Source organism: Sciurus carolinensis, chromosome 10, assembly GCF_902686445.1.
Source record: "Sciurus carolinensis chromosome 10, mSciCar1.2, whole genome shotgun sequence".
Lineage (NCBI taxonomy): Eukaryota > Metazoa > Chordata > Mammalia > Rodentia > Sciuridae > Sciurus > Sciurus carolinensis.
Genome location: NC_062222.1, coordinates 92,215,226 through 92,235,451, shown reverse-complemented (window position 1 = coordinate 92,235,451; position 20,226 = coordinate 92,215,226). Strand labels below are relative to the sequence as shown.

General features: G+C 34.0%; 1 protein-coding gene across 16 annotated transcripts in view; it reads left to right on the top strand.

Annotated features, from left to right (window-relative positions):
• The window catches only part of Adgrl3 (adhesion G protein-coupled receptor L3), a 776,587-nt gene that overhangs the window by 419,268 nt on the left and 337,093 nt on the right, over positions 1–20,226 (top strand). For all 16 annotated transcript variants that reach the window (XM_047566096.1, XM_047566098.1, XM_047566083.1 and 13 more), the window contains one exon: positions 13,863–13,972. In XM_047566096.1, coding sequence (XP_047422052.1) covers positions 13,863–13,972 — 110 coding nt within the window. The remainder of the gene's footprint in view (positions 1–13,862; positions 13,973–20,226) is intronic.

Here is a 20,226-nt window from a genome sequence, read left to right as displayed (position 1 = left end):
TTCTTGACTTCACTTATTTTCTGCACCTCCATTTTGCCAACTCCATGTGTGCAACCCTGTATTTCGTAGATGGATTTTCTTTAAAGATGGTAAATTCACCTGTTTTTAAAGCAATGTGATTTTATTGTTCCTTGCTTGTATCTTACGATTCTACTTAATCAACCCTATGAATTCAAACTAATATAATGTTAACCTGTTAACTTAAACATAAATAACAATTTCTTAAAGCAGCAGTTTTCTTCATTTGTACATTTTTGTGGCTCTATCAGTATCTTTGTAAGGATTGCAAGAGCTAAGGTATAAAAAGCACGTTGCAAGGTGCTGAACACACTAGGAATGAATGCAGTTATACAATATTCCAGTATCTGAGGGTCTGCTTACCTCCCTAATCTGTTCTTCTGTCAACCTGTGCCATCTTCTCCAAGAGCACCAGATGACTTCCAGTTCACTATATTATCATGCTATCCCAATTCCCCTTTAAACGAATATTTCTAAAATGCCTTCTCTCCTTTCATTAATTTCACCAAGTTTTCTCTCATTTCTCATCAATCAGTTTTGGTGTCCTCTCCTCCAAGAAACCTGTCCTGATATCCCTTACTTGGTCCAGTTTACATGGATCTAGATTCCTAGGGCAGGTACCACAAACTGGATGACTTAAAACAACACACATTATTCTCTCAAGGTTTTTGAGACTGGAAGTGCTGCAGTGTCCCCAAGGCCATTCTGTCTTCGAAGTCTTCAGGGAAAAAACTTCCTTGCCTCCTCCTAGCTTCTGATGGGGACCATCAATCTGTGGTATTCCTTGGTTTGCAAATGCCTCATTCTACTTTCGGCCTGTACCACCACATGGCACTTTTTGTAAAAGAACACTCATCGTGTTGGATTAAGGTCCCAAAGATTAACAACTGCAACAAATTTTGTCTTTTCAAATAGGGTTGCATTCCAAGGTTCTGGGGTGTTGGTTAAACACACCTTTTTGAGAGATGAAATTCAACCCCAAACCCTTCTGGTTTTCATAGTTCCTGTGCATTCACACACATCTCATTACACTTAGTCCATCATTTTGTCTGTGATACTGGAGTTCAAAGCCAGGGCCTCACACAGGCTAGCCAAGCATTATACCCCAGGCCCTCTATTATAATCAATAACCTGTTCATGTGTCTGCTCTTAGAGATTTTGAACTCTTTACAGCATGTGGCATATCCAATCTATCTTTGTCTTCCTAGCATTGGACACACTGTAGGCTTTTAATACATGTTGATTAAAGGCATAAATCTTGGTTCACTGCTTAAAAAAATAGGTCTTCTGATACCAAAGATTACAAGGATTGATAATGTCATATAATATCTAATAATCTGCTTTTTATTTTCTCATCACTACAGAGAAAACAAGTAGAAATACCTTGAATCAGGAACAAAGGGAATGTAGTTCTTTTCCAGGGTCCTCATTGTTTGTACAACCTTGGGGAAATTATTTAATTGCTGCATGCTTATCTATGAAATATAAATGAAAGGAATGATAGCTTCCAGATTCATTTTCAGATATTTCTATTTTGCATTTCCCATTCTAGAACCACCAGAGAGTCAATGTAATCAGAAAGCAGAGGCTATGTACAGAGATCCTGGTATGTCATGCTAAGGAGTTATTTACTCTGGAAGAAATAGGAGACTCAAGTGAGGAAAATTTTAAAAGCTATAGTGAGGCTGGTTAAAAAGGGGTAACTGCAGATCGGAGGAGTACACACAAGATATAGAATTGATTGGATTTTGCTAAGAAGGGAGGAGAAAGAAATTTGGGAAGTACTCTTGAAATAGTAAGTTGAGTACCTTACCAGATACCAGATATGATCCTATAGATGCTAGAATCTAAAATTTAAGGCCTCAGTAGAATGTAATTTTTGATAAATGCATGAATTTCTTTGTCATTCTCTGTGTATATATATTTCTTTGAGACCACTGTTACAGTTATGATATCTTGTAATTGTAAATCATTTCCCCTAAATATATTTCATACTGCCTTGATGTAGGGAGGTGGAATTCTGCTATAATGTATATTACTTTATATATGAATATAATAAAATGCAAAAGGCTAGTTTGCTTGCACAATTATTACTTCAAATATATCTTTTGATTCAGAATCTTCCTAATATAAAGCATGTATTTAATTTTAATTTAATTAAAACTACACTCATATATATTCCATTGCCTCAATTTCTAAAACTGAACAGATGTTTCTTAATCATTATTAATCTGTAGTGAGGCCTCCTATAAAGTCAGTAATACTGCTTATGTTTGGAGAGGGTTAGGGTTTTGAAATGCAGCACCATTCTCCCAACTAAATGGTTTCTTGTCTTTATTGCTGTTTCTGAAAATTATTTTAATTAAGCTTTCATGAATGAAATCTAATGACATGCTAATGTAAAGATCATGATATATTCATAATTTTAGTAGATTGATCCAGGGTTAAGGAAAAAAATAATTTTTACAATGCTAAGTAACTGCTTTCTGTTGAGAAACATTTCTACATTGAACCCAAGTGGCCAAAACAACTTTATATACTGTGAGGTTTAGTTGTAGAATGCTTTGTTCTTTGCCTGTGCAGTTGTTTCATTTTAGAATTCCAAATTAAAAGACTTAAAAGAAACCTGTTGTTTGGTAAATCATTCCTTTTACTTCCACCTTTTTTTTTTGTTTGTTTGTTTTTCTTAGTACTTTAAAGTAATTATCATACATCTTGGAGTCAGTAAGTCATCATTTTTAGAGTACCTGTACCCTTCTGGGTACTAGTTGTTTTGTCATAAGTTACTTTATTTTAATCATCAAAAACCACATTTTAATTACAAATCAACAAAAAGAAGGCCTCTAGGGACTTCATGTATCATTCCGTTTCTCATCATAATAGGGTTCCAACTGTAGACTTCTCACTTTAACACTAGGTCATTTTTTTATCATTAATGACATCCAAGCTTTGGCCATGGATTGTTTTCTCTCATAGAATTATTTTACATTTTAAGATTTGTCAATATACTAAGTGCTTGTACATTTTGTGTATTTTGTATATTTTTCAAAGAGATATAAAATCTTTTGTAGATAATGCAATACAGATCCATTAAAGACAGTAAAAATAAAATGATCACTTTCCATTATTGCCTTTTTCAATCAGAAAACATTAAACTTGTAACTACTGTTCTATAGAATTGTAATTAAATGACAAAATGTATATGAATAATGAAGTTACTACGTAGTAGGTAAGTGTGAATTTATTTCAATTTTATTGTATGATTGTTAGTTATCAGTAATATTTATGAAATCTTCATGTCTCTAAAGGAAAAAAATCATTAAAGGAAATAATAGTGCAATAACATCAATATGGATATTGATGTTTCCTCTCTCAAAGAATGATTGTGTATGATTATTTCATTAAAAACTTTTCTATAACAGTATATTGGATATAAGTATTTGTAACTTCATAAAGCAAAAATAAATTATAAAGCAAAATTATAAGGCAAAAATAAATGTTTTTTTTATCTTATTTAGGTTCAATAATAGAATGTTCCTTCCTAGCAACTTCCTATTGTATAGAATATTCATTAAGATTGATTTATTTATCTGCTTTCAATGCAGAGACACCAATTGCCTATTACTGAAATTGGCAAACAAGAAAAAAATAACTTGTGTTCACTCTTCTAAGTATTATTTATTTTCCTTAAAAAGCAATTTGCAATACCAGATTTTCCTTTCTCTCTCACCTAAATATTACATTGTTGGTGATATGCTCAACTACATCAAGTTATAAAGCACATGTCCTAGGCTATGTATTATCCAGGGTTAAATATTCTATACCTGCAGCTCTCAGGTATGGAATAAGAACCACAACTCTGAAAAAGACCCACATGAAACACTGTCTATAGGAGATGTTACTGAGCTGTGAGTATATGTATGTACTGTCTGTATGCTTAGAAAGCTAGATTCCCGTATTGTTCACTTCGTGGGTGACCGGTACATGATCTTTAGACAGGGACTCAATATTGACACTAAATATAATGTTTAAGAGATAAGAAGATATGCAATAAGTACAGGATGAACTTTGGGGCAGTATTATGTAAAAATGAATCCTATGAAAGTTGCTTTGTTTAGAGTCTATTACATAAAATTTTAAAAGCTTTAAATGTTATCAGATTATGAAGTAGTTAATACAGATAGTACTGAAAGGATATCATCCTCCTTAAATTTTAAATATGATTTGGACTGATTATGTAGTAATATCTGTTCACTTGGTTTTAAAAAATTAACAAAATGTATTAAGAAACTGAAAACTCAAAATTACTGTATAACTGAGTGATAATTACAATTACTGTAAATCTTGCAATGCTGATCTCTACATTTATGCATCCATAAAGCTCCACAACTGTTTTTAAGTCTTTTTATTTTAAATTTCAATATGGGCTTTTCAGCCTGATAAAGGAAGAATTACTTTATTTTTAATGGCTGTCTAGCAATGTACAATAGAGATTATTTATAAATGTATGTAATCAGACACTATACACTAAAATGTTCCATACTATATATTTTAAAAGTAAAATAAATGGTATTTAAGTCTGAAAAAAGATTTTTTGTATGTCCCAGATTTTTAGGGATTTTTATTTTTATTTTTTTGTAACTTTGATACAAACTTTCTTAAATATGAATTTCTTTATTAGTCAGTTTTGCATTACTGCAATGAAATACCTGAGGCACATTTGTAAGAATAAAAGGCACATTTGTAAGAATAATTTGTAAGAATAAAAGGTTAAGTTAGCTCACAGTTTTGGAGGTTCAAAGTCCAGGATTGAGTCATATTGGTTTGTTCTCTGCACAGGGAGGTGGAGCTGGTGACATATCATGATAGAAACATGTGAAAGCAGTCACATCTCAAACCAGAGCAGAGGGAAAAACTGAGACTTGAGTTCCTCAATCTCTTTTGAAGACATGATCTCGGGAGTTCCCTCTGGACCCCTCATCTTAAAGACCCACAGTCCATCCCAGTACCACTAATCTAGGGACCAAGTCTTTACATTTGGAACCTTGTGGGACATAACTAAATCATATACAAGCTGAACGGGGAACTTGATAGAATAGATGTCAGATGATATTTTATGCCTTCCATTAATGCATCCTCTTACACACCCCATTTCCTCCTGAACTGTAAAGGTCAGGCCTTTTGAGAGGATGCTAGTACCTCTCTGACCCTAAGGTGATGAACCTTTACTAGGCAACACCAGTTTGTAAATGTCAATTCCTGGTGTGATTATTTTATGAAGAGGTATGTTGATAGGGGCTAGGAATTCGCTCATTTGGGTCTCTCTTCTTTCAAGTGTAGTCTGTTGAGTGACTTATGTGTGAAACATTCTTACTGTATAGAGACTCAGAAGAGGACTTCCCCATACCTCTTGGTTCCCATGTATTATCATTTAAAATAATCTTGAACATGTTGAAAAGGACCATAAGAGAAAACCAAAGAGGTTTTCATTAATTCAAGCCATAGGAATGACTTTTTGTTAAATCACTGAATTAACCAACTTGGAAACAGCACACTTTCTAATTTTTAACATATGCAATGATATTACCCTTATTTTAAACCAATTTTATTTTATTGCTCTTTTTTTGCTGCTTTCAGCATTCTAATACAAATAGAAATGACATCAGGTTTGTCTTAAAATTATTGCTTCTTGGTGATATCATAAATTAAGGCACTTGGGATATAAGATTGAGATGTATCTCTGAGATGTGAGGTCATCACTGGAGTTCATTGAATAGTCAACCTAACTAGTCCCAGCAGGGGAGAAATGAAACAGGTAAGGGGAAGGGGGCCTTTGAGAATTAGTGTCTTCAGTCACTGGCATTACTGAACTTTTACTTAATGTTTTGTTATGCTAAGCCATGTCTGTTACAGTATACATATAAAATCTGAAGAAAACTGAATTAATTTTTTGAAATATAAATAACTCCCTACTGTACTCTTCAAAAATCTATGCCTGAGTGCATCAATGAGTCTTTTTAACCTCATATAAACATTATTTTGGTTATCTTCATATATTATAATATAACAGACATGTCTGACTCAGGAGGCTGAGGCAGGAAAAGACATACATGTCTCAAAATAAAATTTAACGGTGGGGGTTGGGAGTAGACTGGATATCTAACTCAGAGGTATAATGTTCCTTGGTTCAATTCTCAGTACTGAAAAAAAAAAATCTATGTATGAGGACAAAGTTAGAGACTACAGAATATAATACAAAATAAATTTGTGTCTCTCCATTATGCTCCTACTTTGGAAATCTTTTCTACTTTTTTTATTTTTATTTTTTTGAGATGGAGTCTTGCTGTTGTTCAGTCTGTTCTTGAGTTCCTGGGTTTAAGTGATCCCACAGCCTTCTGTGTAACTGGGACTACAGGTGTGCCAAGGCACCTGGCTGGGAAATAAAGGCCAAGTGTATGCACATGCGTGTTCACACACTCATGCAGAATTATTCATTTGCCTTTTTTTTAGCACTTAAAAGTGATAAAAGTCAAAGGCATTTTTCCTAGTTTATTTTATGACTTTGCTTTTATAAGCTTTACTGCCAACAGATTTCAGCGTACAATTTTATAAAAGCCCCTTTTCTTTCCATTCCTCTTTCTCAAAGCTACATTCTATTTCTTCTTGTTTTTCTCATTTATAGTTTACTTTGGAAATACAACATATTTACACTAACAAAAGTCTTTAACTAAATGGCTTGGTATCACATCCCTGCAATGTATTTGTTTAACTGCATATATGGTAAAAAATATACAGCTCTCAAATGTTGCCACAAGTAGATGGTAAGGAACTAATATAGATGAAATTCTATTTATTACTCAATGATTTTCTTTTTCAAAATTCTATCTAGCCATTGTTATAGAATTCAACTGATGACAGATTTATTTTTGAAATCACTGTTACAGAACCAGGACTGAAATGCTTTTCCAAGTAATACATATGAATTTGTTAGTTTTAAAAAACACATTTCTATTTATTTTGGAAACCTGTTTCTATGATTTATACCCGTATATCTGAAATAATCATTTTATTTTTTGGAATAGGCTTCAAAACTATATATGGATGTTGACTGATGATTATGATAAATTTGCTTTATCAAATATTGCCAGGAATGCATGGAATATTTGGAAATTGGATTCCATTGTGAGATTACTACACTTTCAGATGTTGGTTGTAACACATGAGCTCAAGGCACTATGCCTTAGTCAGCTTTTCACTGCTGTGACTAAAAGACCTGACCAGAACAATTGTATAGGAGGAAAATTATATTTGGGGGCTCATGGTTTCAGAGGTCTTGATTCATAAACACCAGACTACATTCCTCAGGGCTCAAAGTGAGGTAGAACATCATGGCAGAGGAGTGTGATGGAAGAAAGCAATTTATAGGATGATCAGACAGCAGAGGGAGAAACTAATCCCAGCTCACCAAAAATACCCCAGAGGCATTTCCCCAATGACCCACGTCTTCCAGTCACACACTACCCACCTTCAGTTACCACTCAGTTAATCCTATCACAGAATTAATTCACTGATGGGAATAAGCCTTTAAGGTTAACACACGAACATATTTGTGTCTGTATGTATGAATATATGTATATGTGGATATATGTATATATTCATTTATATTTTTAAATTTTCCACCAAAAATTTTTAGGACATAAGGAAACAGTATCTTGCATTGCAGTAAAATTTAAATTGTATTTTGTCAAAATAAAACTTATTTATTTCAGTTCATAAATAATGAAATAACCATTTGATGTTTGTTTCTAGTAAGGTATATTAACACTAAAATGTAAACTCAATTTAATATGAATCAGCAAGTTTTTATTAAATTTCTCAATGTTATATCACATTTTTGAGATTTTGTGTAAGACTAAATTGAAAATACATCATTTCAAAATACATCAGTACACTGATTTTTATAAAGTGTTTTATAATTTGCCTTTATTGGCCTGCTAAATCTTGTACATTTTTCCACATCTATAAGAATAAATTTTGTGCAGTTGAGAATTCTACTGCAATCAGAGGAAATACTGTGAACATATAATACCTTTTAGCCAAATTAAACTCAAAACCTTTATACTGGAACACACACACACACACACACACACACACACACACACACACACACCTGACAGAACCACAGAGTAGAGTGAAGGTTACCAAGCTGTGAGGGAGTGGGGGAAATGGGGAGATGTTGATGAGTTTGCTCTGGAGACTTAACTTATAGAATGGTAGCCATGGTTAATGGTAACTATTACATACTTGAAGTTTCTAAGGCATTACACCTTAAATTTTCTCACCACAATAAAAGATAACTTGTGAGACAATGGTTATATTAGTGTGATTGTGGTATTATTTTACAATGTATACCTATACTGAAACATCACATTGTATTTCCTAAATAACAAATTTATTAGTCAATGTACATTTGCCCTAGATCATACCAGCAGAGAATCATGGCCCCTCAACCACTTCCTGGATTTGAGTGAATTTACAGATCCGGAACCCCTTGAATGAAGAGAAGGCCAGGTCCCATTGAGGAAGGACCTGGTACCATACCAAAAATCTTCACTGTTAAATCTTTCTCCCATCCTTCCCCAAAGGGACCTAAAACCTTTTACCAGGGTAACTATGTGTTGGGGAAAAGTCAATGATGAGACCTTTCATGGACTGCCAGACACAGCTCTAAACTGACATTAATTCCAGCCGACCTGAAACATCATTATGACCCTCCAGTAAGGAAAAGTAGGGGCTTATGGAGGTCAGCTGATCAATGGAGTTCTGGCCAAGGTTTAATTCACAGTGGGTCTGGTGGGCCCCCGAACTTATCCTGTGGTTATTTCTCTATTCCCAGAATGTATAATCGGACTAGATATACTTAGCACTTTGCAAAACTCCTACACTGGTTCCCTAACCAGTGGAGTGAGGGCTAATGTGGTGGGAAAGGCCAAATGGAAGCCTCTGGAGTTGCATATACCTGGGAAAATAGTGAATCAAAAGCCATACCTCATTCCTGGAGGGATTGCAGAGATCAGTGCCACCATCAAGGACTTGAAGGATGCAGGGGCAGTGATTCCCACAACATCCCCATTTAACTTTCCTATTTGACCTGTTCAGAAGATAGATGGGTCTTGAAGAATGACAGTTAATTATTGTAAGCTTAATCAGGTGGTGATTCCGATTGTAGCTGTTGTACCAGTTGTGGTTTCCTTGCTTGAACAGATTAATATAGCTGGTACCTGGTATGTGGTTACTGATTTGGCAAATGCTTTTTCTCCATCCCAGTGCACAAGGACCACCAGAAACAATTTGCTTTCAGCTGGCAAGGCCAGCAATACACCTTCACTGTTCTTCCTCAGGCGTATGTCAACTCTCCAGCATTGTGTCATAGCTTAGTTTGTAGAGATCTTGATCGTCTCTCTCTTCCACAAGCTATTACACTGGTCCATAATATTGATGACATTATGTTGATTGGACCAACTGATCAGGAGCTAGCAACCACTTTGAACTTGCAAATGGACCACTTGCATATCAGAGGATGGGAAATAAATACCCCTAAAATTCAAGGGTCTTCAACTTCAGTAAAGTTTTTGGGAGTCCAGTGGTGTGGAGCCTGCACAGATAGTCCTTCTAACATAAAGGATAAGTTGTTGTATCTGATCCCTCCTACAAATAAGAAGGAAGCACAATGCCTGATGGGCCTATTTGGATTTTGGAGGCAGCACATTCCTCACTTGGGTGTGTTACTTCACCTTATCTACCGAGTGACTAGAAAAGCTTTTTGTTTTGAGTGTGGTCCAGAACAGGAGAAAGCTCTGCAACAGGTCCAGGCTGCTGTGCAGGCTGCTCTGCCACTTGGACCACATGACCCAGCAGACCCAATGGTAATTGAGTGTCAGTGGTAGATAGGGAAGCAGTCGTGGACCTTTGGCAGGCCTCCATAGGTGAATCACAGAGGAGGCCATTGGGATTTTGGAGCAAGGCCCTGCCGTCATCTTCAGACAATTACTCTTCCTTTGAGAAACAGCTCTTGGCCTGCTACTGGGCCTTAGTGGAAACTGAAACCTTGACCATGGGCCACCAGATTACTCTGTGACCTGAGCTACCCATCATGACCTGGGTGTTACCTGACCCACGAAGCCATTAAGTTGGATGTGTACAACAGCACTCCATCATCAAGTGAAAGTTCTATATATGTAACTGGGCACAGGTGGGACCCAAGGCACAAGTAGGTCCCATGAAGAAGTGGCCCAATTGCCCATGATTCCTACTTCAGCTGCAGTACCTTCTGTCCCTCAGCATGAACCTGTGGCCTCATGGGGTGCACCTCATGATAGTTAACAGAGGAAGAGAAGACCGAGGGCCTGGTTCATGGATGGTTATGCATGATACACAGGTACAACTCGGAAATGGATAGCTGCAGCACTGCTGCCCCTTTCTGTAACAACCCTGAAGGACAGTAGTGAAGGGAAATCTTCACAATGGGCAGAAGTTCAGACAGTACCTCTGGTTGTGCATTTTGCATGGAAGGAAAAATGGCCACATATGCAACTGTACACTGATTCATGTTAGCTAGCTGGTCAGGGAACTGGGAGGAACATCTTTGGAAAATTGATGACAAGGACAGTTGGGGAAGAGGTTATGTGGATACACCTCTCTGAATGGGCAAAAATTTGAAGATATTTGTGTCTCATGTAATTGCCCACAAAAGGTGACCTCAGAAGAGGAGGATTTTCATAATCAGGTCAATAGGATGACCCAATCTGTGGATAGCATTCAGCCTCTTTCCCTAGACACCACAGTCATTGCCCAGTGGGCTCATGAACAAAGTGGTCAAGGTGGCAGGGTTGGTGGTTATGCATGGACTCAACAGCATAGACTTCCATTCACCAAAACTGATTTGGGTATAGCCACTGCTAAGTGTCCAGTTTGCCAGCAGCAAAGACCAGTGCTCAGTCCCTGTGTGGCATCATTCCCTGGGAGATCAGCCAGCAACCTGGTGACTGGTCGATTATATTGAACCACTTCCATTATGGAAGGGGCAGCGGTTTGTCCTTTCTGTAATAGACACTTATTCTGGGTATGGATTTGCCTTCTCTACAAACGGTGCTTCAGCCAAAACGACCATCCGTGGACTTACAGAATGCCTTATCCATCGTCATAGTATTCCATTCCGCAGAGCATCGATTCCAACCAAGGAACTCACTTCACAACCAAAGGAACGAATTAATGGACTCATGCTCTGGGAATCGCTGTCAGAGTCCACTTTGGAAGGGTGAAGGAGCTAGGGTTCAATATCCCAGACGATCGAACCTACAATCAAGAATCGTTCAAAAGTAGTCCTGCTTGCATCTGCTGCTGCTTTCTTGTTCTTCCAACTTTTATTCCATCTAAGCCACCATCCTGTTGGACTGTCTGCCCACGCTTACGGAGGGTCTCCACTTCAGTTGGCTATCCCACATTCCAATCATTCCTAGACACACCCTCACAAGCCTCTTAATCATTGACATCTATTAATCCAATCAAGCTGACAATTCAAATTAACCATTACAGTCAATAAAGGTAGAAAAATTAAATAAACTAAAATGAATTAGAATTTTTTAAAAAGAGATGACAAATAGAATATAAGTGAACATGCTAAGTTTGAAGTATTATTAGATATGGGGCATTTCACTAGTAAATCTTGGGCTTATCCAAAGTAAATTTGCAAACAACAAAGAACTTGTGTAGTCTTTGTGTAGTTTTTAAAATTTGCTTTTTTGTTTTAGAAGGGAATTGTTTTCCGTTTCTACTCTCAATCTTCTCTGAATTTGTGCACTTTTTTTCCTGCGTCGCTACTCCTTTATTTTACATTTCTCTCAAAAGAACTCAGACTCTCTGTAATGGAGTATTATTCACTCAACTTGAAACAAATGCAAATGAAGATAACGATAACAACAGCAAAAACTATACTCTGTTAGGTAATTAAAAAAACTGAACAAAACAACTGACCTATGTTGTTTGTGAAACCTGAATTTCCAAGAGGTATTTTTTTTAAAGATTTTTATATGATGTTTACCAGTGTCACCTTCTAAGGACACAAATGTTAGTATAGAGATTGTTATCACCAAAGTTTCTAATGAAAATATTATTGACATTTTATCACTGTAAAAAGTGCTTCAAATACTTTTATATGATTATGATGTTTTCTCCATATTGCTGGATTAGGATGTATTTGAACATATTATTGCAGTCTTTTCTCATCCTTTTTGTGGTTCTAAAATTATATTTAATATCAGGTATGAAGAATATTGAAAGTCATCTTTAAATTTATATTTATATTTAAATCAAACAATATATCTGAGTTTAAAGCATATGACATTAGATAATTTTATTTTACTTTTTAATCTGTAGTATTAGAATGATTTTATATTTGACAATTTAGAAATATGTGTTCTTTGTGGGATAAATTGTTCAAAATTTAATCCAATACTGAAATTAGTTTTATTTTCATTCACCATAATTTTTAAATATTGTTTCCAGCAATTCAGGGGACAAAGGCAGGAGGATTTCAAGTTTGAGGCTACCCTGGGTATTTAACAATACCCTAAGCAACTTAGTAAGAAACCATTTTGAAATAAAAAATTAAAATTGCTGGGGATGTAACTTAAAGGCAAAGTGCTTCAGGATCAATCCCCAGTATAAACAAACAAACAAAAAAATATTCAAAATATAGTGCTTTTGGACAATCAATATGACTAGTATTTACCGCAAATGGTTGCTTTTCAAATTTTCTCACATACAGAGTTATCTATATGTAATTTATAATGTAGTGTGAAAATTGGTATACTGCAAAAATATATCCTTTAATTTGAGACACCTTCTTCAAATGGATTCCCTTTGTAATAAGGATGTACCACTATTTGTAAGAATCATGAGTACACTTAAAATATCAAGTTGCAAGTTTGGCATGCATGTGAGAGGATGGTCACATTTACACTAACATCATCATACAGTTGCTTAATCCTCAGCTCACACTACGTTCTACTCTCAGCACCACATAAAAATAAATAAATAAAAATAAAGAGAAGTAGGGGGTAAGAGGTGGGAAATGTTGGGGACTGAATTATAGAAAATTCTATTCCATACTTTTGTGATTATGTCAAAATGTATCCTAATGTTCATCCACAACTAAAAACCATATATATATGTGTGTGTATATATATATATATATATATATGAATATATGAAATGGTTTCATTTATGTAGTCAGTAGTACATTAAATTATATAAAATAAATTAAAATATACATTTTTAATATTTGCATATTAACTTTTTACTGATATTTTTAGACTTGGATAAAATTAGTCAATACCACTTTTCACTGACTTTAAAATGAAAATCATCACAATCAGTGAATTAATTTTTATAACTAATGAAATTCTGTGGTTATGTTTTCTTAAGGACATTTTTTGAAATAGGAGTGGATATTTTCTATTGAATAATCTTCCTTACCTGTCTTAACATTGGCAATACTCTAGGACCAGTTTGTGTTGCTTTAGCAGTAATTAACTTTTACCTCAAAATCATAATATATTCGATGAAACTTTAAATTAGTTAATATGAAAAAACTGCACATATGATTTTCATGTCTAGTTTTTAAAAAGATATACTATAGATCTTTCCTTAATATTCTACTGTCTTAAGGCCATCAAAATTTTACTTAAATCTAGGTAACTAGAACTAAAGTAATGTTTGTGATGATGCTGATAATGATTTATCTTTACATAAACTTATTATTTCTTCTTTTCTTTTGATTTCAGATGCAATAACAGAACCCAGTGTGCAGTGGTTGCAGGTCCTGATGTTTTTCCGGACCCATGTCCAGGAACCTATAAATACCTTGAAGTGCAGTATGAATGTGTCCCTTACAGTATGTATATTCCTGTCTTTTCTTGTAAGAAAAAATATTAATCTTTGTTTTGCATGAATTTACAAAATATTATCTGTGAAAAAATGAAAGTAGTAATGAAAGAGGAGACAATTTAATTTTTGAGGATCATAGACCTTCCCCACCATTGGAAGAATTAAATATTTCCTACATATTCCTGCAGCATTTATTTTTGATATTTCCATACATCAATACCTATCTTGACACTACTTTCTTAATACAGTAATTTAAAGTATTTAGAAAAAGGTTGAAGAAGTGCCATGCCAATCCTGCATCACCCAGGTCTGAGCAAATGGGAAAATAGAGTAAATAATATACTTGTACATACAGTGGTATAGAAATTGCTTAGTTTTGAATTTCATAGAAACAATTATAACTAATCTTCACATGCTGTAAACATTTTGAAATTTAGAAATATATTCCAGAGGAAACAGACTGAAATATATTCCAGAGGAAACAGACTGTAAAAGAAACAAACAAGGATTTTATGAATTAAAGCATTCTTCAGAGTATATTTTTTAAAGCCTAGACGCGTATCTGCAATGTTTATGTCAGATATAAAATATAGGACAGGAATGTATTTTTTTCTTCAGGAATAACAAAGAATCAATCAATCTAAAATGGAACATTTTCTTAACTTTCTACCCCAAAGAAGACTCACTATCTCAAAAGAAAAAAAGATTTTTTTTGAAGTGACTAGTTAATTATTCATGGGATTTTTTAGTGAAAATCACTCAGGAAATCCTGTAGTCTCATTTTAGATATTCAGCTCATCCCAAAGATAGAAAACACCTGGGATCATAAACAAATCCCAGGTTCCAGCTTCCTTTGATGTCTCAGAAGGAGCAAAATATCTGGGGATCAGCTCGTTTACTGTGCCAAGAGATAGTTCTAAGCTTGCCTCTTTCGCACTTATTTAAAAGTAGCAACACTCTTGAACTGGAAACGCACAGACTTCAAAAATAGAAATTTGACCACCAAAAAATGAATTGGAAGTTAAAAATTATAATGAAAGTGATCAAGGGACAGTTTCAATTTTTGTTATTTGTAGTGTGGTTGATTAGGAAAGGGAAAGTTAATCTAGTAAAGTTTGATATACTGATCTTCTTATGAAAAAGTATTAATCGTTTCTTTGAAATCTCAATTATAGTATGTTTCTTAAATTGTTATCCCTACAGGACCTTCTACGAAAAATATAATACTCATATTGACCATTTATTGTTTAGAAGGGAATTTTTAAAGAAATGAAATTCATAGGCCGTCTTGGAAATAGAATAGTTATACCTCGGTTGCATAATAAGATCTTTGGGAAATATGTAGCATCTTGCCCTAGGAAGGCATTTTATTAAAATATTCAGTAAGGTGGACCTCATTTTTAAAAAACTTAATTTATATTTTTCATTTTTATAGTTTGAAACATGAAAGCAGAAGTAAAAGGTCAGGTTGTAGATTTCATCTTAAATTTTTAAAAGTAACAAACTTCACAGCTGTCTCTTTAGTTTCATGTATTTCATCAGAATTTCTTTGAGGATCACTACTCCAATGTCCTATGCTAAACTCATGCTAAAATATCTTCTACTTGTATCACTTCAACATAAATAAGAACTTGCTCATACACTTTTGCTAAAAGGATTATGGTTTACCAGCAATTTCATTTCTCTCATAAATGTTTAGAGATTGGCAATTCAATTCCTTACCTTAACATTCCTATTCTTGCTGATTTCTGATAATCCTGAAACTTACTGACTGCATTATAACTATGTTCCTTATTATATTAAAGTATTTATCTGATTCTTTCACTAAAGAAGAATTGTAAACTTAGGTGTGCCCACTATCTACTGTATACATTGGTTTAATTCATACTCTATTGTATGATCATGTTTGTTTTAATTATTTTCAGTATATTTCAGTTAGAAATGTAATGCAGAATTGGAATTCATTTACTAAATTTTACATAATTTTCAAAGAAAATAATCCAGAGGAAAACATAAACTATAAAATAAACTATCATGGCTCATTGGAGAAGTAGATTGATTCAATAGAAAGACAATCAAAGATCAGGCAGTGCGGGTCTTAGAATATGGTCTGGTTATTTAACAAAAAGACTGGGTTCTTTTGCATGAGTAAGCCATTAAAATTTTCAGCATCTTACCCTGATACCTTTACTAATTGATTAATAAATCCTGATATAGATCAATACCCAACAGTTTTTCTTTCCTTTAGTATAAAATGCTTGAGTTTTTCAATGTTGAAAAGATTAACTTATTTAAAATTCCTGTTATTTATTGACACTTGCTCCATGTCATTTATTACATAGCGTAAATGTTTCCATACATTATTTTATTCAATCCCCACAAGACCCTTCCTGGCAGGTATGAGTGTTGTCATTCTTCTGAAGTTTGTATATGGGTCCATGTAAGATGTAGACTTTTGAGAGAATGGCAGAGCCAGTACTAGCTATATTTCTTCTTCCGATAGATTATTTTTCCTTTATATTTTTGTGAGTTTTTAAATCTTGTTTAATATTTAATTCTAATAATTTTTAGTGGTATGGTAATGGCCTGTGGTCAACACAAATGCTTCAAGGACTCAGATCCTTTTTCTTAGTCCCTTAGCTACTTATTATTAAGAAGCTTGTGCTCTATTATTTAGAGCAATTGAATCACTCTATGCCTTTTCCCCAAACATTTCATGAAGGTTTAGGGCATTAACTAGTTTGTGCCATTAAACATACTACATATAGTTTAGAATGCACCTCTTATCTAGGGAAGTGAGGAAGGTGTTTTTAATTATTTTATTATTAAGGAAAGGTGTGCTCAATATCTTTGTGAATCTTGATGAGAAACCTTTATTGCATTAACATAAGGCAAACTTCAGATTTAGGATTTCATATTTTAAAATTTTCTCATTAAACAACTAATTAACAAACCCAATAAAGTTTTATTTTGTTATACAATTCACTAATGTCCATTTCCATTTTGGATTTAAGACCACAAACTGTAACGCATGTTAGTACAGTCAGGTGACACATGACATTGTGATGAATAGCAGAACACATATGATAGAAGTTCCATAAGATTTTAATGGAACTGAAGAAATCCTGTTACCTGGGATTTTTACTGCACCTTTTCTATTTAGATATGCTTAAGTACATAAGTATGTTTAGTTTTGTTACAGTTGCCTGCAGCCCTCAATAGAGTATAGTGCTACAGGTTTGCCCAGGTGAATAATAGGTCGTACCAGCTAGGTCTGTGTAAGTACACTTTATGTTGTTCACACAATGGCAAAAGTCATCTAGTGATTCATTTCTCAGAATTCATTGATATTGAGTGACACATAACTAAATATTAAGTGACACATAACTAAAATACATTTCATATTTGTGAATATTTTCTTAATATTACTATGTAAAAAATATTGTTATTATTGATATTTTCTTTCTTTATATGTATTCTGTATGTGTATTTCTATAGCAACATTGATTTTTTAGGTTAAATTACCATCATGAGAAAATTAGAAAAACAAATTCTTTGGAAAATGTATCAATTCTAAGGAAGCATATTAGAGGTAATGCAGACAAAAATTCAACACAGATGTTTGTGTTACATAAGAAAAGTAAATGTCCCAAGAAGCTTAGAACAATTTGTATGTGTGCATGTGTGTGTTTTCCTGGATAGTGAACCTAGGGCCTCACCCATGTGAAGGAAATGCTGCTCTACCATTTAACTACATCCCCAGTCCAACTTACAGTAATTTTTGCACAGAATTTTAGGAGTCAGTAGATAGGTACCTAATGGAATAATGATGACTTTAGTGGAACTTTCTTTTAAAGATTCACATGGAGAAGAAATCAAGAAAATTTAGTGACCGTAAACAATTTAGTAAGACTGCCCTCTTTGTCTTATATCCATCTTTTTCAGAATTCCTAAAGGTGCATTTAGTCTTTGCTGAGTCTTAACTTCTTTCTTTTGCTGTGTATTTTCTTATCTGTGTTCACAGATACCCTGTTTCTAACAAAATTTGGAACAGATAAATCGATATTTTTCTCTGTTCCTGTCACACCTTAGTTCCAGTGTCTTTTGTATCCTGTGTATCTTTTGAGGTTTGATTTTCCTTCTTAGTGAATATTTTCCTCCCAGGAGATGACCCAAATATTTAAGAGGTTAAACCTCTCTATTTACTAAGCCCCATTTTTGTTCTTCCCTCTTCTTCTTTCCACCCCGTCCCCATCCCTTTTGACCTGATTTGAGATTGAAAATGTGGTATTTTCAAGTAGAGCTGCCTTCACTGAGACACGTTACATGGATGACTTGTGTTAGAGAGAATACAGTTAAACAACCAACCACCTACTTAGAATATTCTCAGCAAAGAATCTTTACTTTGTAGCCTGCTGACAAATGGTGTTTCTTCCAATGCATACAATTTCATGCATATTACACTCCAAAAGAGCTCCTCTTCCCCGACAAACAGTTATCTCTGTTTCTCTCTTTCAAAAATAACAAAGCACATATTTCTGATTCTTGCAATCCTCTTTAGGTAGATTTTCTTAAATTAAAGGGGAAGTACAGAATTTGGAGTGTTATTAGAAATGTGTTTGATTAAACCAATGTACTTAAGGCTTTCTCAGTGTTTACTTTAGCTATCTGAATAGTTATGTGTGTAATTGTCTTTATGAAAAGTCATATAAAATTAGCATTATTGGAAAATTAAAGTTTACAAGTAAACAAGTTATTAGTAAAACCAGATCCTTAAAAAGTTTATTATAATTAATTTAAAACACTTTTGCAATTAATGTTCAAATCTCTGCTTATTTTAATATATACATATTTTCGTTACTAATATGTAAAAAAGCAATTATACATTTTTAAACTCACTTTACTGAAATTTACTGATATTTTTGAGTTTAGAAAGATGACATAAGTGTTAAGGTACATTTAATTTCCAATACTTCACTTTCTGTTCCAGTTTTAGACATATAGGAAGCACTCAATGAATAGGTAATGATTAAAAGAAAAAGGAAATTTAGTCAAACGACTCATCCAAAAGTATTATGTCCATTGCAAGAATGATAAACAGAAGAATGTCTTATCTGCAAAAAAGACCTTATTAATTCAAAGGTCAATATAAAAATTTAAAAAAATCATGTGAATTTGTTTAATTATAATTGTTATCTTCAGGAGCGCTACTAGCAACCAAAATTTTTTCGTATTCTTCTGTAAAACCTCCTTAAAATTTAACAAATAGCATCTCATATTTTTAAACTATTCCCTCTGCAAGTGTCAGTTATATAAAGTCTATCTTTTTAAAATGGTACTTCTGAGAACCATAAAATTCATCCTTTCTTTGTTCCTGTCCTTTTCCAACTTCAGCAGACCCTTTCTTTTCCAAATAATGTCTTCCTCCTTCTCAGTATCTTGCACCTAACATATAAGATTTTTCAAATGAATCAAGGATTAATATTTAATTTAAACCTTTCTGCTCTAGAAAAGTAGGTATTCATAAAAATTGTTTCATCAGTTTGAAAAACGGAAAGTAGAGACAGAGATATTCTAATCCTAAACTCTCTTTTACTTTTGTCTAGCTGCTTGTTATGTGCATGGAAATTGTTTTCAACTGGATTTTATCATTTATTTGGGAGACCTCTCTCTTTTACCTTCTTTCCATCAATCAACCACTCTTGAATACCTGCTGCATGCCAGGAATTAAGCAAAACACTTGTAATAGAAAATCAATAAAGATTCTGTTCCTCAAATTTAGCAAGGTCTCCAAAGTTATAATTGTTAGTCAAACAAAATAATTAAGGCTTATATTAGCAATGTACTGAAAAGACACACTGATCCAAAGTGGCTGATGACTAACTTGGGTGGGGTAGGTATCTTCAGAATAGTTTTTCTAGAAAAAATGACCCTATGAGCTATGTCATAAAGAATGAATAGACTTTTGAGAAAAAAGGCCACTAATTTTGAGTAGAGGGGACAATGTAAGGTAATAATTATATGACAGATAAAAAACCAGAACATGTTGTTATTTGCAACCTATTCAAATGCCCCAGAGATGGACAAGGTAGAAATTCCGGACTTCCCTGTTTGGTAAGATTTCCCTGGAACTTAATACTCCTTACAGTGTCAAACATGATAAAGATAGTGAACTGTTTCCAAATGTACATATCTGAAGGACTATGGATAGAGCATTTGCCTATCATGCACGTGACTCGGGGTTTGATCCTCATTACTGGG